Genomic DNA, 27,975 nt, shown 5'->3' on the forward strand with positions numbered 1-27,975 from the left:
ACACACACACAGACACACACACACACACACACACACATATATATTGAAAAAAGCTTGTAGAACACACACAGGCATTATTATTTACATGCAATGCTAGAAAACCAAATTACTGCCCTACTCCAATTATAACAGGTATTTTAAACCAGGACAACTGTATAATGTGTTTCGGACAGAGCTCAGTGTTATTCGATTTGTAAAAAACTGGGCGATATGGCACAAAAGTGAATCGCGCTTAAAAAAAAAGTTTAAAAAAAATAGTCCTCATATTGATTAAAGAAGACAGATGTTCAAAGCAGAACAAAGTAACTGTGGTGCTGGAGCTGCCCTGGCATCTCCCCAGTGAAAATACATGGTCAGAAAGTAAATCTAAAAGCACCTTGTTTTTTCTTATTTGCTTTTCTTTATCTTAATACGAACGTAGAATCACACACAAAAACATTTCACATTGCCAAATATTTAAAAAGCTGTGGTTTCTCAGGAGAGTTGTTGAGTTGTTAAAAGGCTGGTTTATATTTAACCATCACTGGGACTTTCAAAGACGTTCAATAAGGTGAAAAGTTTACTTTGTTCGGCTTTAAAAAGTGCAATTAATTACAACTATAGCCCAAATTTGTCTGCGCTCCAAATCTCATGCTTGACTCAATTACAAAACGCATTCTATTATTCTATTAAATATATTTGTAATGTATAATTTTCTGTAAAAGGTCCAAATCAACAGCAGTTGCCTTGCAGGGCTGAACAAAATTGTTGATTTTACCACCAGAAAGTTAGAAAATCTGTTCCCGAGCTTCCCCTGTCCACAAACCCTCCGTCAGGCAAAGCAAAGCCTGATGGGACAATGTAGAAATCTCAAGGGGAATAACAATGAAGGAGAGAGGAGAAGGAGGAGCATCCAGGCAGAAGAGGAGGATCCAGACGGATTAGGAGGATCCAGGTAGATGAGGAGGATCCAGGCAGATGAGGAGGATCCAGGCAGAAGAGGAGGATCCAGGTTGATGAGGAGGATCCAGGCAGAAGAGGAGGATCCAGGTAGATGAGGAGGATCCAGGCAGATGAGGAGGATCCAGGCAGATGAGGAGGATCCAGGTAGATGAGGAGGATCCAGGCAGATGAGGAGGATCCAGGCAGATGAGGAGGATCCAGGCAGAAGAGGAGGATCCAGGTTGATGAGGAGGATCCAGGCAGAAGAGGAGGATCCAGGCTGATGAGGAGGATCCAGGCAGATGAGGAGGATCCAGGCAGATGAGGAGGATCCAGGTAGATGAGGAGGATCCAGGCAGATGAGGAGGATCCAGGCTGATGAGGAGGATCCAGGCAGATGAGGAGGATCCAGGTAGATGAGGAGGATCCAGGCAGATGAGGAGGATCCAGGCAGAAGAGGAGGATCCAGGTTGATGAGGAGGATCCAGGCAGATGAGGAGGATCCAGGTTGATGAGGAGGATCCAGGCAGATGAGGAGGATCCAGGCAGAAGAGGAGGATCCAGGTTGATGAGGAGGATCCAGGCAGAAGAGGAGGATCCAGGTAGATGAGGAGGATCCAGGCAGATGAGGAGGATCCAGGCAGAAGAGGAGGATCCAGACAGAAGAGGAGGATCCAGACGGATGAGGAGGATCCAGGCTGATGAGGAGGATCCAGGCTGATGTGGAGGATCCAGGCAAAAGAGGATGATCCAGGCTGATCAGGATGATACAGGCTGATGAGGAGGATCCAGGCTGATCAGGAGGATACAGGTAGATGAGGAGGATCCAAAGGTCCACAGGTCAGGATTACGTCATCAGCAGGAGCAGTAGCACATACAAATGTCAAGTGAGAGGCATAATGGCCCTTTTAGCTCAGTGATGACATAACATGAATGATGGTCTTTCCACCTTTGACTTTCTTATATTTCCTTTGATTCTCTTTTTGAAGCAATAACAGGTGTTGATGTGTTTATAGAACTGTGTGAAAGTCAAACAACACTTGGCTTTTACACCAAACTAAAATCTGTTAAAGGTGTTGCTGCTTATTGGCATAGTGACACTTCCATTTGGTGATATTACATTTACTTTTGATCATGTCTTGTGCTCTGTGGTGGACGCTCTGCAGTCAAACATACAGGACCTGCTTGTTGAGCATATGGGGCTGCATCATGGTAACAGCACAGTCAGTACGTCACAACAGGGTCATTGCCACACTAATTCTTGATTAGTTTATTCATTTGGAGGATGGTTACAATAACGAATCTCGTTTGACCACCATTGGATATTAACTACCGTCATTTTGCGCCATATCTGTTTTCCCGAGTCAGCGTGCTCGTGAGAGATCCACAGAGCTGAAAATGAAATCATAATTTTGGGTTTAGTTTGAAAGCCTATTATGCGGGAGGCAGCATCTGTATCACAAACAAGCTCTGCGCAACCTGCATGGTGCAACATACACTGTCAGCCATTAATATTGTATGAGCTTTTGTCGAGAGAATCTCAGAGTAAAAAGGTGGCTCTTAACAATATTGCGGTTGCCAGGTTGTGCATTTCATGTCATAACAACATATTATGGTGTAAATTGTGCGACATTGCACTCGCGTTAGGTTACGGTGGATGCTCCAGACTTGAATTGTAAATGCTTTTGGATGGATTGTCTGGAGAAGTGGACCACTCTCATACATTTTTAACATATCGGTCAATTCATGCATTTCTGTCCACTGCAATATTGACTCATGCGGCACGCTGCATGCACCTGCAGGAAAGTACAGCGCATGCATGTTTAATCACATTTATCCCGACGTACTGGTCCAATATAAAGCCATGTAAAGTATTGGACCAGTTTTGCTTCCTGAATGTATTTTGCTTCCAGACAGCTAATATGAATGGTGCGTCTGTGACTATCCGCCCATTTCCAGACATCAGATTGTATCACGAATGCACACGGCTACATCTTGACATTTATGTATTATTTATACAGTACAGAGATGGTATTTACTGTTTATACAATACTAAGCGATATATATGCTAACTTCTCTTGTGGCGCTCCGAACCTGCGCGATGACATTTGTGTTTGGCTTTATGAAGTAAATGCTGAGAGGCGTTTCTTGCGCGTCTCTCGGGGGCTTTGCCAGAGCAGGGCGATTAGCTTATGGGCCTTTGTCAGTGTCTGTGCTGAAAGCTTTTACTCAAATGTGCCCCGCTCAGAGACCCGGGGAGCCCCCCCCCCCCCAGTCCTCTCTCTCTTTCTCTCTCTCTCTCTTTCTCTATCTACTCATCCCTCCTTATTTGGTCTTTCTCTCTCCTACTCTGTCCATGTCTAAAACTCCCCTCCCATCACATAAACTCCCACTTTCTTTTTGTCTCTCTCTCTCTCTCTCTCTCTCTCTCTCTTCTCTCTCTCTCTCTCTCTCTCTCTCTCTCATTCTCTATCTACTCGTCTCTCCTTTTCTCTCAACTTATTTCCTCTTTTCCCTCACTTATACTGTCTTTCTCTCTCCTCTTTCTATATCTATCCCCTTACATCACATATTCTCTCTCTTTCTTTCCCTTTCTCTCTCTACTCACTGTTGTCTTCTTCTATCTCTATCTACCCCCTCTTCAATCTCCTATTCCTTATTTTTCTCTCTCCCCTCTCTCTCTCTCTCTCTCTCTCCAATCCCTTTCTCTTGATAACTTTCTCCTCTTTCTGTTTCTCTCTCCCTCTTTCTCACTCTCTCCGTTTCTTTATTCTTGCTCCCTCTATTTTTCCCTCTCTTTATGTCACCCTCTTCTCTCTACTCGGTCTCCCTTCTCGCTCTCTTTCTCCCGATTTTTCTCTCTCTCTCTCACTGTCTCTCCACTGTCTTTCATATCTATCCCCTTACATCACATATTCTCGCTCTATCCCCCTCTCTCTCTCCATCTCTCTCTCTCTGTTGTCTTCTTCTATCTCTATTTACCCCTCTTCAATCTCCTTTTCCTTATGTTTCTCTCTCCCCTCGCTCTCTATCTGCAATCCCTTTCTCTTGATCGCTTTCTCCTCTCTCTGTTTCTCTCTCCCTCTTTCTCCCTCTCTCCCTTTCTTTATTCTTGCTCCCTCTATCCCTCTATCCCTCTCTTTATGTCACCCTCTTCTCTCTACCCGGTCTCTCTTCCCTCTCCCTCTCTCTCTCTCTCTCTCTCTCTCTCTCTCTCTCTCACTGTCTCTCCGTTCTCTCTCTTTCCACATCTATCTACTCATCTCCTCTTTTCCTTCACATATACTGTCTTTCTCTCTCCTTCTCTTTCTATATCTATCCCCTTACATCACATATTCTCTCTCTTTCTGTCCCTCTCGCTCTCTCTCTCTCCATCTCTCTCTCTCTGTTGTCTTCTTCTATCTCTATTTACCCCTCTTCAATCTCCTATTCCTTAAGTTTCTCTCTCCCCTCTCTCTCTATTTCCAATCCCTTTCTCTTGATCGCTTTCTCCTCTCTCTGTTTCTCTCTCCCTCTTTCTCCCTCTCTCCCTTTCTTTATTCTTGCTCCCTCTTTCCCTCTCTTTATGTCACCCTCACTTTTTCCTCTCTCTTTCTCCCTATTCCTCTCTCTATCTCTCACTTCTCTCTCTCTCTCTCTCTCTACCCTTCTCTTCTTTCCCCTCACTCATTCTGTGTCTTTCCTCCCTCTTATCTCTCTCTCTCTCTGTCTCCCTCTGCCCTAGATCTAGATCATTTTAAAGTGCACACCAGGAGCGCCGTGTCCGTGCGAGAGGGACAAGGAGTGGTGCTGCTGTGTGGAACCCCGACTTCCTCAGGAGGTAAAAGCAACGACGGTTAATTGAGTGGAAAACAGATCAATGTGGAAGTGCCATTCTTTCAGTCTTTTGTTTGTGTACTTGAGGGGAATAGTTTTAAAGTGGGATGACGCAATACATATATGAAGTTGGTCGTATAAATTAAATGTTATGAAATAGAAGGCTTGCAAATACCTTTCATCACCCTTTTATTTTGGGCAAATATCTGTTATTCAAAAAAAAATAAAAAATCTATGATGGTGGTTTTTAAAGCAATAATGAACATTTTGCTTAGCCATAAGTAGGACATGTATTACAATATTTTATAAAACATTGTACTGGACTTTTACAATAAGAAATGTACCGTAATGTTGAGTTCAGGCTCCTAATACTTTGCATGCAAACTTGACTCTTACTAGTATCTGCATTCTTGGGAGTGAACATGTCGTAGAGATAATAATTATGCTCCATTTATTTACAAGTGGCAAGGCAAGTTTATTTGTAGAGCACATTTCATACACAAGGCAATTCAAAGTGCTTCACACAGCAGGAAAAATGCATTCAAATCACAAAGAAATGACAGAAACAGAAATACAATAAAATTAACTAAATGAAAGAAATGAAATAAAAAACACCTAGCCAAATCCAAATTTATCAGACCACATTGCCAGGCATTCCAGACACTCCTTCCCATATCTATTTGACATTGCAGCATGACAGGTGTCGCCGGGATGAACACATCACTTTTAGATTGATTTGTTCTTTGATTTGAAGTGCTCTGAAATAAACGTTTAACTTTCCCCCCCAGACTTAACATATGCATGGGTGTTCAACGAGTACCCGTACTTTGTTCAGCAAGACAATCGCCGGTTTGTGTCGCAGCAGACTGGAAACCTTTACATCGCCAAGGTGGAGCCCTCCGATGTGGGCAACTACACCTGTGTGGTCATGAACAGCGTGACAAAGGGCAAAGTTCAAAGTTCACCCACATCTTTGATCCTCAGGACTGATGGTGAGATATATTACGATATTAAAATCAACACTCTACATTGATAATAGTGGCAATGTTCAATAAAGTCAATGTAATTTCAATCATTTCAATGGGTTAGGTGCATGCAAAACAGTAATGCACACAAATATGATGACTTTTGGGTCTTGTAAAAATAAATGTGCGTGCTGAAATGTTTAAATATCTGATATATTAACATCCCATTACCCAATATCTGAGCTTTTTGACTGGGTAAACTGGGTGTCGAGGTAAATGTAGCAGACACTGGCACAATGACAGGGTAATAAGCAGGCAGTGGACATTTAAGTGCATTTATTTCATGAAAAATTGGCCCGAGAGCCTGTCCTCCCTCAGTCTTCTAATGCCTGTAAGTAAACTGTTATGCTTAAATGTAGGCCAGCTAACAAAGGCTCCAAATCTCCCCTTTGCTGACTTTGCTTTCTTTGAATTTCCTTTAAAAGCTTTCCCTTTGCCTCCCCGTGCACTGTTGTTCTATTCACTGTTACGCTCTCATAGAAGGAATGAATAAAGATTGCCTCGGAAATGAATAAACCATAAGCCATACACCATTGGACCATTACATTGAGTGTTCTTGTGGCTTAACCAGTTGTTTCGACGTCCATGTCGCAGCGTACATTCAAATCTTGTGGCATCACTTGCACATCCCGGCCTCCATGGTCAGAATGCTAACGCAAATGTGTTGTTTGAACTGCCCACTCAACTGTTGACAAATTGAAATCAACAGCTGAAAGGTTCCCACTATATCCCACTAAGATGAGATTTTTTAAATGATTTCTGGCTGATTCCCGGGTGCTCTTGGGTGACTTTTAAAGCAACGCTCCACTTTACTGTGTCTTTTGCCCACCAGAGGATTGTCAGCTTATGTCTCTTTCACTCATAGCCCTGTTAGTTTTACTGTTTTGGTCCATGATGCAGGCCATATTGCATGTAACTCATGAATAATGCAAAGCTGAGCCAGTTTTCCCATGCTTATTTCTTTATTTTCACAGGAGTGATGGGTGAATATGAGCCAAAAATAGAAGTTCATTTTCCAGACAATGTATCTGCTGCTAAAGGATCAACAGTTACGCTCGAGTGTTTCGCCCTTGGAAAGTAAGTAGGAAATCTTCATAGTTTTGGTGTTTTGATGGAAGATGGAATTGAACGTTTAAATTTTGATACAGCTACTATCAAGGAAATGATTGTTCTTATTCTGACTGTGATACAAAAGAGTCAGAACTGCTTTTTAACAATGGATTGACAAACAAATGTCATTGCTGTGAATAGGCTCTTTCGGGGATTTCAATAATACTGCTGTGTAATTACTCTCATTACTACAGATGTCAATTGTTGTGTTAAGATGAAATATAATGGTTTATCGATGATACACAAATATTCATATCATGGCAAAAGAACAGTGAAAAGAATAATTTTCTTTCATTCACATTTTCTTATACAATACCAAACTTTATGAATGATGAATTAAAGTGTATGTGACATAACAAGCCAGATTAAAAAGCATGTTATACAGAGGCATCATAATCTGACCTGAACTATCACGTTTGATTAACAAAACCGTCTTGACATTCCCATTCATGACGCTTCGGCCCGTTTCCTCAGACAAAGTGTAGCAGAGTCGCACCTAAATTCTTTCTTGTCGTTGTTGGTTCTTTATAGTCCTGTACCCGAAATCACCTGGAAAAGGGCAAATGGCGTCCCTTTCCCGAGCAAAGTCAAAATGAAATACTCCAATGCCGTTTTGGAGATTCCGAGCTTTCAACAGGACGACACTGGAGGCTACGAGTGTGTGGCAGAGAACAAGATGGGCAAGAACATAGCCACCGGCAAACTGGCCTTTTACGGTAAGCACTTTCTTTTCTGAGAACACATTAAACGCTGTTTTTTTCATAGAATTATGTAAATTTTCTCCTGCTGCATAATGTTTTGCTTTGTGATAACGCCCATTAATGCCAGGCTCTCAATATTTACCAGGCACAGGGGGATATTTTATTAGAACACTGTGCAACCTTTTTCCTCTAATCATATATTCTCCGCATATTAATTAAGTTTGTGTGATACCTTTCTACTTTTAAATGCCAGTGCAATTCACACATTTGTTTGTGCAGTACTTTATGGATGTAATGTATCATTAACCTGACTCGCGTCATATTGATCTGTTTCTCCCTCTGAATTCTTCACCTGACTCAATCTGGGAAGTCTCTCGTCAAAAGCCATTGAAACGTTAAAAAAGTACTTCCGACTGAAGAAAAATCTTTAAATCCAGTGTTCAGAAAAGCAGTCCTTTTTCTCATCCACAAATGTACCATTGTGTACAAGTTTTTGAAAAACAAGCAGGTGGAGGAGCATCCAAAACCAAAGTCACATGATGTACCAGCGTGTTAACATTGCTGTACATTGTTGACTTTATTCTCTCTTTAAACAAAGTCTTTGAAAGTCTTTAAAAAATGTTTTAATCAAAATATATGTACATACTAATACTACATAGTAATGAAAGTCATGCTACTGTTCAACCACTACTTCCCTGTGAAGATAAAATGTTCAGGACACAAGGACTCTGGCATTTGGCTCAGTATGAAAATGACAAAAATAAGATGAAAGAAATAAACTTCAGTGTACTTTCTTTTTGAACATAAGAAGAAGACAAAGGCAGTCTGCACACAAATGGGCGACACATTTTGGACCATGTTTGTTGATACTGGAAGCTAATTATTTTGACAGTTGTTCTGAGGAAAAGGGAACGTATTGTAACAGACGTGAGCCCACATCAAATATGGACTTCCCTTTCATTCTTTATTCTTGTTCAGTGACTCAATGGTGCTGCTATAACATGGTTTGTTCAATTCACAAGAAATTGTAAATTTTCTTGTATCTAAATGTGAACATTATGTTTCACTTATTTAAACTTGGAACGCATTGGAAACATATGTCACAATGAGTTTCTCAAACCACTTAAACAAGCACCGGATAATTATGATCTACCATGTATTAAAAAGGTGTGATTGTAACTCACTTGAACATACATAAAGTGTGACCTACGGACTATTCATGGGTTTCATTCTATGGCAACGTTCCTTCATTGTCATAGCAAGTCAAATAAGACTATGTTAATATCTTGAATGGGGAAAGATCCTCACGAGGTCCTTTCAATCAGGAAGGAAACCCCCAAATGTCACAATTCATGGGTGGGGTGGTTAAACAAGGTGCTCATAAATGTATTATTCATGTCCCATAAGACCTGCTACCTTATGGTCTATTATGTTATTCTTTTCAATTAGATAGCTTTGCTTGATATAATTAATTTCTGTTCAATAGAATCATCTTTTTATTCAGTCTAACATTTTTTCATTGCTTTATTAAATTCATGTATGAGTAGGAAGCTATAACATCATGAATACTGCTACTGCTCATCCTTTGGGAGCCAGTTCATAGCTGTCAACACCAATACATTCTTTAGCAAGACCTAAAAACATTTGTGATATTTATTAAAACAGGCATGAAACAGCTACACTAACAACCGCCTGCATGCGCATCACTCACTGAATACTGAAATGCACTGCCTTCCTCGATATTCTAATTTATTGGTACGTAACCGTTTCTATTGGATTACATCGTTTTATCAGTCTAAACCGAATCAGAAAGCCTCCAGTGACTTCCCCACCAGCTCTGATCTGTAGTATTATCCACATTTTCTCTTCCCACACACTGAGCGTCGTAGGGGCCCGGCACAGAACTCTGTCCTCTGCTGCTGTAGTGTCTTAAAAAAACTGGAGAAAAGCTTTTAACCCAAGTGCCAACTCACTCTCTCTGTCTCAAGTCAGATTACTACATTGATTAGGCTAAGTCTCTCCAAGTGATAATTTATGTTTGCATAAACACTGAATCCTGGGCAGAGCGACATCTTAGTCAACATCTCTTCCCACTCCACACTTCTCAATCTCATATTAATTAAGCTAATCAAGTCGTGGCTATGCACCGCTAATCAATTTCTGACACAAGATAAGAGTCGTATCAATCTTCTTGTGTGACGTTTGAGAAAGCCGCGTTGGACGGCGTTTTGAGATCTGTAATGTACTGCAATAATAGCTTTAACATTATCAGCTTCTTTTATAAGATCACTTTGGATAAGTCATTGCTTTCTGACGCCGTTCTTAGGTTTCATTTTGCTTCTATGTGTTTCCTGTTTGTGTTTGTGACAAAGACTAAATTGACGAAAAAAATGAAAAATAACTCAATGGAAAATGACACAGAACCTGCAAAGTGTTCAGTGCTTACACACTTAAACGCTCTGAAGAATGTGGCAGAAGAAAGGGTATAACATGATCTTTTCTTCTGCTTCAATGATTCAACATCCTCACAAATGATTCACTATCAAGTATCAAAAGAGTTTAGTCTAATTAAAAACAAAAGATGACGGTACGATTTTTTAAAAGAAAAGTATTCCCGTTGTGATGATTTGTTTGTTGTCAAAGTAGCAATCAGTAAACATTTTAAACTAAGGGGAAACTGAAACCTTAATTGTTTTAAAAATGCACCTTCTCTCATTAGCTTTGAATTCATTTTTGTTGTTTTTGTGTTGTTGTAGTGTACACTCTACCGTGTTGACCTTTTTGTAGGTTTTCCACTGTTGTGAACAGCATTTTGGCCAAATGTTAAAGTTTTTGTTAAAGTGCTTTATATATAAAGTTGTATGGAATGGTAAACTGAAGAGTCCTATACTGTACATTGAACAACAGGTTTGTAGATCAATAGTATTGTCTAAACAATTGGCAACCTAAAAGATTACAATACTTTAAATTGTAATTGTGATTTGATTGCAATATTGTCCAGCCTGGGATGGACTTATAAATGAAAAAGAGCCTAATGTTATAAGAGAGTCATCACAGCCTCGTCTGGACACCAAGGTTTGAGAAGAGCAACTTTTGAAGTGCCCTGGTCAGATCCAAGTGGACATTTGGAATCGGGATAAACTCTCCTGCTCCTCGTGGCGATAGGAACATGATGTCGTTGTTAGTTCTTTGCACTCACGCTCTCAACTCTCCTCCAAATCCCACCAGCGCCAGCCACAACCAAACCATGCTGGTTTTATCTTTGGAATCAGGCAAAAAGGAGGAAAAACTGGCCATTTGACCCTAAACCCTGCAACGTTGGGCTCGATCCACCACCGTTTTGCTAAAATATAGAATTGGCTTAGCTGCGATCAGGAGGAAATGGTCTTACTTAGCAGTCGTTACAGACATGGGAAGTTGAATATGTCTTGACAAAGTGGTCCATAGTGAGTGTGTGTGACAGGTGAACGCACAAAGGGCACGGTTGTCATTTATAACCTTCTGACTCAAGGTGAGAGGTTGTTCTTTGAGTGCTGTGAAAGGTTTCAATTCAAAACCTTTTTACTTTTATAGCGCTCTCTGCTCAGCTGCCACAAACTGCAAAACACATTTAAATGATGGAGTTTACACAAGGCAGTTCTCGGAGAAGACCTGCAATTGTCTGTGTACTTTTAACGGCCCCCTGTAGTATTCAGTTGTCTAAGAAAATGCTCATTTAGATTAGTGTTGCCCATAAAGTGAGTCAGGGCCCCAGAGTAGAGCACTGTATAGTTTATGTGGGTCAATGTTTCATGAATTGATGTTCTTGTCCACACTCACCAAGAATAGTCCCAATACTACTCTTAAGGGGACAAGTGCACATACATATATATACATATTAAGCAGTATAAATCACTTAATTACCAGACAATTTTGTTTCTGGTTTTAGTAATATCTGAATCCTCAATGTTCTGTATCTTTACAATATAGCGTGTTTAGGTTCTAGTTGCTGTGTTCACATGGTAAAATAGCAAAACATGAATCCATCCGTGAGACATAAGATGATTGTCCTACATTTGCTGATAAAAAAGCATAAAAATCATGTTTTCAAGCCTCTGAAAATAGATGACAGGCCATTATCAAGGTCATTATCAGTGTATGAATATGACAAATCTGCAAATGGACAATAGTACTTTAATTGTAGATTGTTTCTTTCTACAAATCACCCTCTTATTTGACCCTGATTGAAAATCATAAGCCCTCAGTGTCTCAGACAAGGCAGAGCAAAATGCATTTGATTGAAGATGAGACATGACTTGGTTAAAAGTGTTCTCACTACAGGGCCAGTATTGATTGAGTATATTCAATTAGTCAAACTTGTCATTGTGTTCTGAGTGGGAACACATCCACTTCTTTGGGATTTTGATGGTTTGGCGAAGAGCAGAGCACATGCCTTAGTCTTGTGTTCATTTAAGAAGTAACATCTTTAACAGAGAACAGTTCATCGCTTATTACTCCAAACATCTGGACCAAATGTGTTGGTTCACCTGCTTATTGCAAGTGATCTTAGAAAACACAGAAACACAGATTTTAAGACAGCTGTTTTTTTTTTTATTTTCTGTTAGAGTAATGTTAAAACTAAGCTGATAGAATTATAAAACACTTACCTACTGTGTGTTATTGTATCTTTAGCCCACGTGAACATGACCCTGACATTACCTCCAGAAGACACGAATCCAGAGAGATTATATAAACTGCCCCAGCTGTTTTGTCAATACTTCAAATCAGAACTTTGGTTTAATATTTCATGTTATTTGCTAAATAAATTGATTCCTTCGTCATCACTACACACACTTTTATTCGCCGACAGTCTAAGGATTTGGCCTTGAATTGACTTCATATTTGATGAGGGAAATCAAATCCCTTTTGCTGCTAATCGACTGAAGGTTATGATGTCTCCACAGCCAAACCCCAGTGGGTCCAGACCATGAAGGACACGGCTCTGGCCATAGAGGAGCGTCTGTACTGGGAGTGTCGCGCCAACGGAAAACCCAAACCATCCTACACCTGGCTCAAAAACGGACAGCCGCTGGCCTCAGAGGTAAATCTATGTCACTGCCATCTATCATTTTCATTTCTATCACCCCATATTATAGATCGTAGTAGCAGGAGTAGTACAGTCTGGACTCCCAAATACCTAAAAACATCATGTGAACTAGGGTCAGGATTTCAGTCTTTATCGATATCTGATATTCCTCTTGTTGATGTGTCAAATAATCAATATTTCGTGCTATCAAGATGTTTAAATCCATTGAAAGAGACACATTGAAGTTTTTCTTTGATACAATATAAGTGTTTTTACTGATTCATTAGGATTGTGTAAACCAACAACACGATCGTAATAAAATGACCTCTTTAGCTTCATTGCTCTTCTGTTTTGATGTAATTCTTGTTTAATCCTCATGGTTTGGTCCTGTTCTAGACCCAAGTGTGAACGCAGCTTCAGTCTTTACAATATTCAGATTATACCAGTATTTTTTCTTAAATTCATGCTTAAAGCTGGGGTATCCAACAGTTTGTCTGTTTGTTTGTTTTGTTTGTTTGTTTGTTTTTGTGAATGAGTGAACTTAGTGTTTTCCTCCAAACATTACATTATAAAACCAACACTTTGTGACAAAATGAGACCACTGTGCGCTGCTGCAGGTAATAATCAATTATTTATTTATTGTCAACCAGGAAAAAGGAGCCTAAAGCAGCGCTCTGATTGGCTGCACTTTGGGTGGTCCACCCCAGTTTTTCCTCACCGTCTGAAAAAGCTCTTCTAAAGTCATATTAATACATATATGCAGAATATTATAATATATAATAAGTTCGTTTTAGTTTAGAGGTCTAATTTTTGTCCTGAAATTGCTACACTTCTGAGGTAATTACCCCGTCTCCACCTCGACCACCTCCTGACATGTCACTTATGGACCTAATCTCTCCTCTTGTATTTTCCGTGTTTTGTCAAGCGATGGTCTGAAACACACAGTTGCAGTTATTCAGACGACAGTGAAGCGTTCTTTGTCAGTGATGAGACACGGCTGTAACTCTTCTATGAGCGCTACCTTTTGGCAGATTACACCGTCTTAGAGCGGATCAGTGCAGTCCCTGTGAGATGGGTCCATTTCCTGTGAATAGGGACTCTGGTTGTTTTCATCATTCATGCTGCAGTAAAGCGGCTGCAGATTTAGGGGACAATGGGCTTAATCTCCAGAGCAGTTTTCAATACAAAAGAACACCTTGGTTCAGACCACCAGAAATGCATCTATTGGCCTCTGCATGGGTTTGATAAATGTAAGCTTCATTTTAGGAGGTTTGAGTAATGTAATAAAAGTGTGGTAAGAAATACATGTATATTTACATTTATTACAGTGAATATATGATGTAGCAGGGCTGGTACCATGGGAAATTGTATGGTGATTGTATCCCTATTACAATATGTTGAGATGAGATTTGTCATTTTAAAGGTGCACTATGGAACTTTTCTGGTGGAGGATCTGGAATAGCGCGAATTACCCCAAGAACTGTGGCGTATTTCTAACCACATATGTCAAATTATTATTGGAGCAACACCACAAGGCATAAGACAAATTCCTTGTTATTAGCATTATCATTTGTGTATTCAATTAAAGACATTGTCACGTTTCCTGCCCTCATCTATGGTCATGAGCTTTGGCTAATGACTGAAAGGACAAGATTGCAAATACAAGTGGTTGTAATGAGTTTCCTGCGTCGGGTGGCTGGGCGCTCCCTTTGAGATAGGGTGAGGAGCTCAGTCACACGGGAGTAGCTCAGAGTAGAGCTGCTGCTCCTCCACTTAGAGAGGAGCCAGCTGAGGTGGCTCGGGCATCTGTTCCGGATGCCTCCTGGGCGCCTCCCTGGGGAGTTGTTCCGGGCATGTCCCACCGGGAAGAGGCTCCAGGGAAGACCCAGGACACGCTGGAGGGATTGTGTCTCTCGACTGGCCTGGGAACGCCTCCGGAACCCTCCTGAACAAGCTGGAGGAGGGAAGTAAGGGAGGGAAGTAAAAGAGAAGTCTGGATGTCCCTGCTTAGACTGCTGCCCCCGCGACCTGGCCCCAGATAAGTAGAAGAAGATGGATGGACGGACATTTTATTGCCAGAAATACTTGGTTTGATGGAATCGCAATTTTCTGCCATTTTGTGGAACATTCCAGTCCAAATAATAGGATTTTTGGCTTCTACCTGAAAAAAGGCGTAATGGGCAATTTTTTAGGCGCCAAATCTGAGTCTCATTTCCTCGTGGCGTGGACTGCCGATTAGTCCTGCCACGTATCAATCATAGGACGCACCTACCGCTCACCTGCAGCCGCGCTCTGGCTCGTCCCCATGAGCAGCACGATTCCCTGTGTCTAAGCGCACGGATCTATCATAATATAGTTCCCTCAGTGTACGGGACAAAATTAAGACAGAGAAAGACTGTTCGAGCTGACTCAGAAGAGACGGAAATGTACGGAGATGAGAAATGCGATGCGATCCGTTGCGCTAATAAACAAACGCACGTGAAGCTGCATGTGCACAGAAGCTCTTGCTGAATGACAATATAAAGATACTACACATGCTCTAATATTTCATTGGACCGCCTTTAGCTTTGATTACTGTGCACAGTCACTGTAGCATAGTTTCCATAAGCTTCTGCAATATCAAAATACTTATTTCCTTCCAGTGTTGCATTATTTTTCACCCATTGATCTCTTCGATGATGTGAGGGAATGACCACGGCACACAGTCTTCTCCAGCTCATCCCAGCGATTCTCACTGGGGTTCAGATCTGTAGTAGATTAGTTTCTGCTTCTCCGCAGATGTTTTCTCTGCTTGATGCCAATGATTTGACATTTTTTTTCCATGACCACAGGATTTGTCTTTCCACATGGTTGTTTCACACATGAGAAGCCGCTCACTGCATCACTGTAAATACTGTGTTGCAGCAGAAAGATCATCACCTGCAGAAGTTATCCAGAAGGAGGCTCGGACCTACTGTGTGCTTTAGTTGATTCCAAGTGGTGACTTCTTTTGGACAGGCAGTCTACGTTTGCATACATCGTGATTAAGCACTACAAAAATAATGATATGATGCTTTGGCTCATGGCGCTCACACCCAGTTCGCAGAAAGCAACAAAAACATATACCGTAATGAATATTTGTCATGGTCCTTCACTCTAGTTTACAGTTTATTAAAATATGTTTGGTGGTAATGTGTCTTTGCTTTCATGACATCAGTAACTTTAGTGGCAGCACTGCTATTGGCCAGAGACACATACATTGAAGTTTTGTATGCTGAAGTAATAATCCATCTCCTTAGTCAAGTGAATAATATTTATCCATCCATCCATTCATTTTCTACCGCTTGTTCCCTTTCGGGGTCACGGGTGACTAGAGCCTATCCCAGTGACTTCGGGCCTTAGGCGGGGTGCACCCTGGACAGCGGCCAACTCGTCGCAGGGCCGACAGACATAGACATAGACATAGACACACAGATAACCATTCAGGTTCACTTCACTCTCACATTCAGTCACTAGGGCCAATTTAGAGTCACCAATTTTGCCTAACACATCATGTCTTTGGACGGTGGGAGGAGCCGGAGAACCCGGAGAGAACCCACGGTAACACGGGGAGAACATGCAGACTCCACCCAGAGAGATTGGGAGGCAAGAGCACCAACCGCCTTTGCCACCGTGCACCCAATAATAATGATAATATTTATATCAGTGGATATTTTACAATCTTGTCATCTTTTTAATACTGCTGCCTCTGACCCCACCTGACTTCTCTCGGCTGCCTGCAGGAGCCGGCAAATCTTCTGGATGTTTGGTGAAAATCTCATTCGGAAAGCTCTATTCCTCTTGTGCGAGAATGCAAATGATGTTTATGATTGTGTCGCGGTGCCTCTTTCTTGGTTCATTACATAAACAGAGCGTAAATTGAGATTAGCTGATCGAACCATTAGCTTAACAACCGCCTTCAAAAAGGACAGACACAATTACATTCGGCTGCCACCAGTGTCATTACCAACACGTATTTACACGTCGTGTGCTATAGGAGTCTTTCTCATATCTGTTTTAGCTGTCAGCAGAGCCTTTCAAGTCTTTCTGTCAAACTAAAATTATACAACACGATTGCTTTGTTATTTACATTTGCTTTGTGCATTGAATCTTTACAATATTACATATTTTTAATGAAAACAGCAAAGCTAAAACATTTGGATTTCATGTGCTACTTCTTGTATTTAAGGGTTGCCAGAGACTAGAGGCAAACATGTTATTTTGGATTCAGACTGTGAAATACTTGACTTAAAAGGCTGCTGAATGTGTATCACTTGTGGTTATTTTTGGTCTCTTGCTTTTGTTTAATGATGGCTGTTGTATCTATTTTGTACAGAGTGTTTGTGACGTCTTCCTTTAAAACATGTGACCCTCCCTACGGTAGACAATAACGGATTATCTGATCTTATCTTTGGACAGTACACATTTATTTGGTTTGTTTGTTTACCAAAAAAATGTCAAGCAGAATTTTAGAATTTTCTTTTTGTAATCAGGGAAAGTGCTGTGAGTTTGTATTTGTCTCATATCAACTACAGATGGCTCCTGCACAATCATCGTTCACCCTGAAATGATTAGCCAATCAATATGCTCCGCACTGTATTCCTCGAGTCCCATGTACGGGGAATATCTCCAACAACACAACAAAGAAGGCGTCTAGTGTAATGCGCCGCTGTGCAGGGAGAAAACTTTATTTGTTCTCCAATTTACAGGAGCAGTGTTTCTTGTTTGATCGACGCCCGGTGATAGTACCTTGAAGCCAACACGCTGCTTGGTGCTCCTTTGCCCTGAAGCGTGCTGGGCTAAGCAAGAGGCACCTTTAAGACTGTTGCTGTAATTGCTTTTCTTTTATCCTGTTTTTTCCTTCACAGGACAGGATCCACGTGGAGGAGGGCGTGCTGGCAGTATCAGTGCTCACGTTGACGGACGCGGGCATGTACCAGTGCGTGGCCGAGAATAAGCACGGGGTCATATACTTCGCAGCCGAACTCATGGTTTTAGGTAGGAATGGCCTTTTTTTCTGTGTGTCAAATCCATCAGAATTTGAAAGGTTGTCTCACTGTCAGTCAAAAAAAGGTTGTCTGGATTAGCAGGTAATGGGGTCAACATGGGTGGTTTTGTGGGGTCAAATGCAGTTGAAAATTTGTTCATTTGTTCTTCCTTTCTTTGATGTGTGGAAATGGTGGTAGTGCCATTTGGAGCACTCAATCCTTTCTGTCTTTAATCACTCATGACTTCTTTTGAAAAGCTCCATGCTCGATGTTGATTCTAACACGGCTTAAATTCCCCTAACAATCTCTTAAACTGTCTGTTGTCATTACTTCTCAATGTGATGTTTTTGCACAGATCAAACTGACACATGCTTTGCTTCTACTGATTTGCTACAGCTCTTTTCTAAAGTCAGTTTACTATTTTTCCCCTTCAGCCTCCCCTCCAGACTTCACAGGGAACGTCCTCAGAGCTTTGCTCAAAGCCAAGGCAGGAACCACAGTAACGCTGGAGTGCAAACCCCAGGCGTATCCCATGGCAAGCATCCTGTGGAAGAAAGGAAACCTGCCCATTCACACCAGTGACAGGTGAAAACACCATCTGCACTTCAAAAGCACTTAACCCTTTACTTGGCATTTTGAAAAAGATTTGCAATATAGTGTGAGAAACCACAAGCTAAAATGAAAGGTCAGTTAGAATATATTTTATCTAGCTTTTTTATTTCTTGCACCAGCATTATTTATTTACAAATGGCTTTTTTTTTAAGTCAATCAAATCCTTCAAGTTTGCCTTTATTCAATATTTGTGTTATATTTGTCTAATTTCAGCATTCTGTGATTGTTGATAAAGATGTGTTTTTACTAAAGGTATTTCAAAACCAGTCTTTAGTGTTTACAGGATTAGCAGGTATTACCGTAGAAACCACTGAACGACAAACAAGGCTATTTTATCCAAGTGAATATTAAGAAAAAAAACAATTATGTTTTCCAAGTAAATGTTGTGAGTTGAATGTTAAGTCACTTTACTTTTCACTTTTAATCAGTTGAAAGAAAAGTTTTTGGAATAGGAAATTGCTCATAATTTACAAATGTGTGTTTTTTTTTTTATTTTTTATTTATTTTTATCACTACCATATTTCTGGTGAGCAGCAGCGTACTGTGCTCCTACTTTTAAATAAGGCAAGACAATTGGAATCCATCAGCGTCATATGATGAGCACACTATTATTGCACACAGTAGTTAGTCTTTAGTCTTTGGCTCTGGGTATTTTGCTTTTAAGATATTTGCAAGCAATTCTATTCTACCTCAAAATAGCTGGAAAAGCAAACGACCCACAACTGTCTTCAAAATCACAAGATCATTGACAAGCTACGATGCAAAGTTGTTGATTGCGCCGCCACTGACTGCGCTGTCCGCCTCTGCAGGATCCGATTGTCCCCCGACGGCACATTAAGGCTGGCCAACGTGAGCAGGTCGGACGCGGGCAGCTATACGTGCTTCGCCAGGAATAGATTTGGCATGTCGAGTACCACGGGGCGCCTTCTTGTTACTGGTGAGTTTGCTCTATTAAGAAGCCTGAAAAGTGTTGTGTTTGCCACTTAGTAAGCACAATTTATTGCACAGTAAAGATTATCACAAACGGGTGCCTCTGACCGCAAAGGACAAAAGTCGATAACCGGTGGGTAGCGAGCGTAAACAAACCCGTGCTCTAAGGAGGCTGTCAAAACATCGGAAAGTCTGTCGGCCGATAAACAAAGAACCTTCGCATAATTAAGTAGCAGCCTTCGAAACATTTGGGATTAATTTCTGTTTTCTATTTTTGAACCGAAGAGGATGCTGTGCCGGGCTTAACTTTGCAAACTCTTGATTTTATCGACTTTCGTGTCAAATTGCATTTTAGCTGTGGCTGCAATAAAGCACTTAGCTTGGGCAAAGCACTTGATCACGCTTGTGCTTAAGGTAGTTGAAACCACCAATTTAGCAAGACAAGTGAAGGCCATGGCAGCATTAGCGGCTTCAGAGGTGCGTCAACATTATTGAAAATGTGCTTCCTCCACAACCATTGACTCCTGAGTAGTACTGTGCGCATTGAAAGTACCTAGCACCCCTTTTTTTTACTAATTAGTGGCTCATTTTTCACACTGAAAGGTCATCTACACTTCATGATACATGGCTCAAGCCCGGTTCTTAAGTCATTGATAGTCTATTTAGGGTACTTAGTTAGCCATGCATTTTTTGCTTTATACCTTCCTCTGTAGATTCATTAGTCTGACTTTTGCAGCACAGACGACTTCCCATTTGCAGATTGTAAAGCCCTGAGTTTTTTGTATCGCACGTAGGCCCCATTACATGAAGCTTTATCAGATCCTCCGTGCATTGTAATTGCTATCAGGATTATTCGAGCTGTGTCAGCCTGAAGTATTAGGCCATTTTAGCAGCTGCACATTATCATATTATTTAAGTAAGACTTTTATGAGACAGGGTTTTATATAGAGAATACACTGCGGCGCTGCCAGTGATTTGCAGTGTTCCCTGGTAGACTTTATTTTAACACTGTTCATCATGTTCAGTGGGAGATTGGGAATGGCTCATTTTATGGGTGTAGGGTTAGGCGGTGCAGGAGAGAGGGCCCTTCTTCACCCATGGTCAGAGTTGTAAATATTCTTTATCAGAAGTGGAATGTGTCTGTCTAAGTACTTTCACCAGAGTGTAACCAAAAGGGTCTGAACTCTGCTGCTTGGGTAAGAAGAATTTCTCATAGCAAAGCATTATTTTTGAATACACATTTGCATAATATTATTTTATATCATTAATAATAATAATGATCTATAATGTGTTTCCATTTGTTTACTTGAGTAATATAATTATATTCAGGGTTGTAGCACATAGTTCTGGGTCCTGGGTACAAACCATCTTTGTGGTCTCGCAATACAGGCTCTCCAGATAATAAAAACGCCATTGTGAAGGGCCCTTGCTGCACTGGCCCCTGGAAGGAAGCACAATTTGCCTCAAGTCCAACCCCATGATTATGATTATTATTCTTGTGTACAGTTACATGACAGACAACAGCAATTCTTCTATTTATGAACACAGTGTTATTACGTGTATGATATTGTCTTTTGAAAGAATAACAACATAGGTAAAATGTAACAAAGTTCAATAGTTCAACTGCAGTAAAAAAAAAAGTCAATTTAAAATAAATAAAATGTACTTTCTTTTCTTAAATAGTTTAAGATAAAATGCAAATACAAATATTGGACTCCATCTTACTGCCTTTTCACTGCTTGTTCATTTGTCCCCTTTCTTAGATCCGACTCGTATCACTCAGGGCCCGTCAGACATGGAGATCATTGTGGGCGAGAGCATCGTGCTGCCCTGCCAGGTGTCCAGCGACCCCGTGCTGGACATCTCCTTCTCCTGGGCTTTTAACGGACAACTCATCGCCAAGGAGGACGGCCATTTTGAGCTGGTGGGCGGGGTGAGTGACCTCCTCAGCTCTTGCTATATATCTATCTCAAATGTGCAAATGGGAAGTTGCCACCTCTCTGGCCACTTCATCCTTTTGGCTTTGATTTAAAGGGACAGCTTGCCGCTTGACATCTCGATAAGAGATTTACAGCCAACATTTGGTGTGATACCATCTTTTAAAACTGCTCCTGGAGAAATAATAGGCTCCCGGGATGTGAGACTCTTTGTAAAAAATGATCCTATTAAATCACTCATCCACACAAAGCTTGCTTATTGTGCTCCGTGAATGAAAACATGGTGTGTAATGTCAAAATACACAACAGAAATAAAAGAAACCTCTGGGTCAGTGTTTCTCAAGTACTATTAAAAATGTTTCAAACTGTTTTTCTACACTACATATCCCAATAAAAAGTCTTGTTTCTTACACGTATAGGTCCAGGCTTGTGAGGGAGATTTCCTCGCCCAAAGGCTTTATAGGACGGGACAGATGAAGCGTGAAATGGGGCGGGTTGAGACATTTGGCAAATGGGTGAAGCTCGGGAACGAACCCACAACACAGAGGTGGTGACGACAGGAACCAAACAAAAGCCCAAAAAGATATAGCTACATCAACAAATACCAAATGGTGTTAGCTTGTTGTAACTTGAGTGTTTTCAGTGCTGCAGTCGCAAATACCAGTAGCAAATCATCCAGCACCACCACAACTTGACAACCTCCGCCCATTAGTCATTCTGGCAGGGCTTCATCTCTTTGTGAATTACTGACACTCATCCCACTGTAGTAATCGTTTGACTGGTCCTGAATTATTTCGAAGTCCCACTTTGACATCGTCTGCTGCTCCGGCGCTCATAACGGACGGGGAGGCACATCATTTGAGGTGTCTTTTTATTTTACAGGGAATGAAAGCATGACAGAGTCTGCTCTAGAATGAAGGAACACCTCCACTGCACCCTCACACCTCAGAGATTACCTATTCGCCTGCTTTTATGGACTTCCTCCTCACTCACAAAAGATAAGACGGGCCATATACAGCAGAAATAATGGACGGTGGGGCTGAGATGCTAAACATATGAATTTGAAATCGGTCAAGCTGGCTGGTTTTATGTAGAAACAAGATTTTTACAGATTTGAAAAGTTCAGGGTGCGTGAAGTCTGTGTTCTTCGTGTTGAATCGCCGTGTTGTTCAGAAAGCGAAAATTACCGCGCAAATATATTCAGTATCGAAGAACTAGAGTAGCTGGACGGGTGAACCGGTCGCTCGCCGAACCTGGGGGACGGGAACGTTGCCCAAACACTGCACCGTCGATGTGTCCTTGGGCAAGGAACTTCACCCGCGTCACTGCCAAATTCCTGCAAGTCTGGTTGGATGCGGCGAACCGAAAAATACGAGCGTGCCAATTGAATGTGGGCTATATCGAGCAAAAATGATATGTTTTTGAGATATCATGTTTGATAATCAGACAGCTTAACATTGCATCAGGAATGTGTTAGAATGAGTTCATGTCGGTTTTGTCCTGGCAAACATCCTGCTCGTAGCGTGTAATTCAGTCTTCTTGTCTTCACTGTAATAATTCCTCTTGTCTAAAGGAATCTATGAAGCGATAGCACCAGACGCAGGCGAACGAGCTGCCAATCACATCTGTCAATCCTCATGTCTTATGGGGGCCATGTGATGATTTGTCAGAAAATCCATTTTTGACAGATGTATCGGAAGAGGAGCAAAAGGGCGTTATTTAATACGTATTCGTACTTATTGGTGAGGTTTTTGACTCTCACTGTCTGTCAGCGGTTGTGACATTTGTCTCCTTAAATCTGGTCTCGTCCGCTTTGTGATCCCGCTTTCCCTCATTTCCTCTGTGTATGAAATGTCCCCAGTCCAAAGAGATTATCAACTTAACTTCTGCTGCTTCAAGGAATTAATTTCCATAATTAAACTACGCTGGCGCTGGTGCCCTCTTCCCCCTGCCAACTCTGGAGAACCATTTCACCACTAATTCACCATTTTGCTGCTTATGGCTGTCTATCGTGATGTGACTCTAGATATAGCTCATGCCTCTCCAATAAAAGCCGTGTTTGCGCAGTTACTTACACAGCAGATTTGGAGGGCACGTTTGACCACCTTTATTGAAAAACCAGTATAACACTTTGGGGCGCTTTTGACATAAAAAATGAATTTGCTATTTATTTCTTGCCCTGATCCTTTTCAATCCAGGGCATCTGACTTACATGTTTTTTAGCTGAAAACACCACTTTTTGTTCATTTATTATTGCAGTTATTATTACCGTTCATGCCCACTGTTTGTTCTTTATTCTCTAAAAGGTTTGCCCGACTTTATTCTTTAATTTGCTGTTACCAGGTCTGTCATCTTTCATGCTAGATAACAGTTTCCATCTTTTCTTTGGCAGAGAACAGCAGGAGATCTGATGATTAGGAACATTCAGCTTTACCATGCAGGCAAATATATCTGCGTAGTGGACACCGATGTGGAGAGCCTGTCATCTGTGGCCGTATTGATCGTGAAAGGTAAGAGAAGCCTCCCTACGCTCGGGCTAATTAAATGCAGGCTGTGCAGGGTTTTAAGGTTCCTGCAGCGGTAACTATAGCAAGCATGAGCTCTCTCGTCGCTAGCGTCGGAGAAATTGATGTATCGCTTATGTGCCAAACAAGAAAATGCACCCTTTCAGCAGCAAAATTACATCTGTCTGCGCCTACGGCTCTATTGGTATTTAAGCTGGGATGTAATTGTAGTGAGCTGTCGCATGTTTTTTCCCACCGTCTGTTTTCTGGACGCCGTCGCATCACAGTGTGCAGTTTAGTTGTCAGGCATACTTATGTATTGTTAGTTTTGAAGGAGGGCTTGTCTTTTTCATTGTATCCATCACTTGAGGATGAAGCAAATGGAGGAGTGGACAAAAGCGTCAGCTGCTGCGGCGGCACGTATTTATTCACATAATCATGTTTGTTTGCTTTTGTTGAGAAACAGCAAGACACATCTGGCTTTATGCCTTATCCATGGGTTTCTGTGTACTGTGGATGTATCAATAAACTGTTTAGAACTGGATATTATATGTTTGGAATGGTCCTCAAAATAGCGTCTGTAACACAATGCTGCAACCTATGAAATGGAAATTTTGTGTAAGCTAATTATTTATGGGATTGTTTTAATGCACTGTAAAGCACATTTTATTAGTGGAAAGCGCTTTATAATTAAAGTTTGCTTGATTGAAATAATAGTTGAAATATGTCAAATATTTCCGTTCTTCTTTTTTGACATTTTGGTTTAATAAAAAGGTGTTTTTGGGTGTGTTTTAGAGTCTGTATAGTCCAGATAACAATAAGACTATCGAAAAACATTTTATATTGTCAACTAGTCAAGATGAGTTGATTCATTATTGCAGCCCTAAACTGTATGTATCTGATGTTAGTGATAACATATTGTAGAAAAATACATTACTAGCAAATCACATGTATATATTCGTTCCGCCTCTCTCACACAGTCCAATCCTTCATTATATACACTAGATTAGAAATGGAATTAGATTGGCTGACTTGGCTAGCAGAGTAGTAGTAATGACTATTAGCAGTCACATGGGCGGACAGCACAGACATGTTCTTAGTGATGCAGCGCTAACCAATCGTTACCCAATTGTAACCTTGGAACCTCGGCTTGGATAGTTGTTGGGATGATCAATAGCGATACTGTGAATACTTTCATTCGCCAGGCAATTTGGAGGCACCATTTATACTTACAACTCATCTTTTTTGGTCTTTTACAGTTTGGAGGTATGGGAATGTTCTGTCTACTATGATATTAGGAAGACTATAGTCATATTGTGGTCCACAGTTGTTTCTGTGCACATTGTAAACATGTTCATGGGCAGTAATATTAGTGAGAAGCCTGAACTATGCTAACAGCTAAACTCATTTCCCCAAATAGTCAGGATATTTAAGATTTTTCTTGTAGTTGACATTCTATTCCCCAAAAAATTGCAACCTCTGTGATTATTATTTATCTTCTTGTGATTTTAATTTGATTGCAACATATTGCGCAGCCCTATACATGAATTGTTGGTGGTCGAAAAGGCTGTTGGCATAGAGTGTTCACCATTTCTCAGTCTGTCTTCAGCTTGTGTCCAATTGAGGGTCCAACTAAGCAAAGGAGAAATCCTTTTTATGATCTAGTTTAGTGAATACAAAATACTGACATTTCAATCTGAATTTCAATACCAAGCAAAGGCACGATACCAATTTGATACCACATAAATATTTAATGTTATAATCATGTGCTCTGCATGAACATCCCAGTGTGACACATGCACAAAAACATGCTACGAGAAATAATACACCCTTTATATGGATTAAAATAGTGTGAGATGGGCCATTACGTTGTATTTTTGCATTTCTGAAAACCTTTATGTGTTTGTTCTGGTAAAGTTTTGAACCCGGTCCCGACGGCAATGTCTGATATAAATGAAACACTGCTACATTGAGTTTACAACACAAATTATGTTTCAAGTGTTTTTTACTTTGTCTTCATTGATCCAGACAAATCCAACGTTTGCAGTTCACTTCAATTGAACTATTGGAATGATCACTTTTTCACATAACTAATGACACGCCTGTACTCTTTTCTCATGTTTACACAATTGCATAGAAAGTTTGTATTTTTAAAACCTGACTCACTGTGGAAATGTCGTGTAGCAACAGTGTAAAGTGCCATCTCCTATGATTTTTGGCAGCACACCCACTGAACACTCGTCACACGGCTGACTAGATCCCTGCTTATTGTTGGATCCTGGCCTCCTTTTAATGTTTAATGCTCAGTGATGTGCCGTGTAGCTGCGAGCGGACTGTTTAGTTACCTGTCGGGGCTCACTCATGCAGTATGCAAAGCTCCAGAGACACAAACAATTGTCGAGAGCTACACTACACCAAGCAGAACAAAATACTACAACGTTCCCTTTCTGTTGCCGCTCGCTCCGTGTAGCTTAGCAGAGGCGAGTCGGCTTGAGTTTTGATCAATGCGCCTCATAATTGACACTGTGCAAATGCATTAAATGTCATGCGGGGTGAGGGATGATTTGATTGTCAGCGTTTGAAAAGGTTGGATCCATATCTCTATCTGGTGAGGCTGTGATGCTTGGCGTGTTGAGTGTATTGTTGGCAAATGCTAACAATAAGCACCACTTTGAAACCGGCTGAGGACCAACTGTCTAGTATACTTTGATTTATTCATGCATGTTTGAGTTATCCTGTATTGTCCGGGATTTGAGGATTGGGTGCTCCGAAAATGACTGTTTTCACCCCGTGTTCACACTCGCACAGTCACCACATCAACATTAGGACTAATCTGGACTAGACCAGGACTAGACCAGGACTAAACCAGGACTAGACCAGGACTAGACCAGGACTAAACCAGGACTAAACCAGGACTAAACCAGGACTAAACCAGGACTAAACCAGGACTAAACCAGGGTAGTGGAGCTTTTTTGCTGTTATTTCTAGCTGCGCTCATGTTTTCTGTTACTGTTCACATGTTTGACAAAGATTGAAGATCCAAGTTTCCAAAATATCAGACACACTCGCAGCTTCTAAATTTAATCTCGATCCCTGTCTCACGACCACCAGTTTTTAGCCACGCCTCAAGATCAGAAATCTTTCATTGCAGACAGCCCAAATCGTGTAGTGGACACCCGGCTTATGATGATGCATGTCGGGTTACAACATGTCACCGAGCCCATTTTTCAAGAGACAAAAACTCATGAATTAAAATCCGCTGCTTTCTAAAGGGAAATCCCCCCTGAAAAGGCGGGGCAGATCAGTTCTGCAGCTTCTAACAGGAAGTCAATGAACCTGTTTCTATTATTAAGCCATTTTAGATCAATATTGTGGTTTGCAATGAACAAAGTGTAAATTGATGATCTGCTTATGCTTTAGATCAAAGAGTGCTGGGGGAAGAACACAATATGTCTTCTTAGCACACACAGTATACTATACAGTATGATGCTCAATCAGATCTAAAAAACTAAAATACAAGGACTAATTCAAAACTAAACCAGATTTTTACTCTTTTAATAAAGAGGGCAACATTTGATTTTTATTCAACTTGTATTTTACTAGTGCATTTCTTTTCATTAAAGTTGATGATCAAATATCAGCACATTATACTGATGTTGTGCCCTTAATAAACTGCACCCACCAAGTGCTATGTAAGTCAATGCCAATATCATTGTAATATTATGATTTCTATGAATATATGGTAAAAAATATTAAACTAGACATAAATAAATGGAATCTGCCTGTTATGAACAGCAAAGAAACTGGCAGCGTGTGACGCCGACTGTGCATTATTTACACTTCCTGATCACGGCAGCTGTCACGATGTCTTGTTCCCGGGATCGAAGCACGTCCAATGTTGAGGCGTTCGATAGGAAAACCAGAAACTGTAGCCAATACACACACAATGATCACAAGCACAAAGGTCTGACAAGATGACAGTGGGGCCACATTTAGATCAAAGAGTTTTTTTCACCGCAGGCAACATGGTGAAAACTCCCATTAACCTTCTGCTATGACAGGACTGTAGGGCACGTTCCACTGATGATGCTCCTCAGAATACATCTGTGACTCCAGCTTCTCCACCATGATTACCCCATTAGTGCAAATATGTATGTGTTATGTATGAGCAGGTGAAAACAAACTTACATAGTTGGTATAATACAATTCATTCCTTTGTTTGAAAGATATGCTGTAGTAGTATGCTGTATTGATGAAAAGAAACCACTGATGTATGTGTGATTGCATTTTCTAGATAAAATGTTTAGCTTAATGCTACAAAGAGATGTTCCCGTCATTTAAGATGTTT

At 40.9% G+C, this 27,975-nt stretch overlaps 1 protein-coding gene across 1 annotated transcript in view; it reads left to right on the top strand.

Moving 5' to 3' along the window:
- The window catches only part of LOC140374715 (contactin-3-like), an 80,840-nt gene that overhangs the window by 44,243 nt on the left and 8,622 nt on the right, over nucleotides 1-27,975 (top strand). Inside the window, exons 5-14 of the mRNA XM_072461711.1 lie at nucleotides 4,646-4,741; nucleotides 5,526-5,729; nucleotides 6,737-6,839; nucleotides 7,404-7,588; nucleotides 12,517-12,653; nucleotides 17,525-17,654; nucleotides 18,079-18,229; nucleotides 19,066-19,193; nucleotides 20,950-21,119; nucleotides 23,516-23,633. Coding sequence (XP_072317812.1) covers nucleotides 4,646-4,741; nucleotides 5,526-5,729; nucleotides 6,737-6,839; nucleotides 7,404-7,588; nucleotides 12,517-12,653; nucleotides 17,525-17,654; nucleotides 18,079-18,229; nucleotides 19,066-19,193; nucleotides 20,950-21,119; nucleotides 23,516-23,633 — 1,422 coding nt within the window. The remainder of the gene's footprint in view (nucleotides 1-4,645; nucleotides 4,742-5,525; nucleotides 5,730-6,736; nucleotides 6,840-7,403; nucleotides 7,589-12,516; nucleotides 12,654-17,524; nucleotides 17,655-18,078; nucleotides 18,230-19,065; nucleotides 19,194-20,949; nucleotides 21,120-23,515; nucleotides 23,634-27,975) is intronic.

The sequence above is a fragment of the Eucyclogobius newberryi genome, unplaced genomic scaffold (genome assembly GCF_026437365.1).
Source record: "Eucyclogobius newberryi isolate DKJ021-1_F unplaced genomic scaffold, fEucNew1.0.hap1 SCAF_302, whole genome shotgun sequence".
NCBI lineage: Eukaryota > Metazoa > Chordata > Actinopteri > Gobiiformes > Gobiidae > Eucyclogobius > Eucyclogobius newberryi.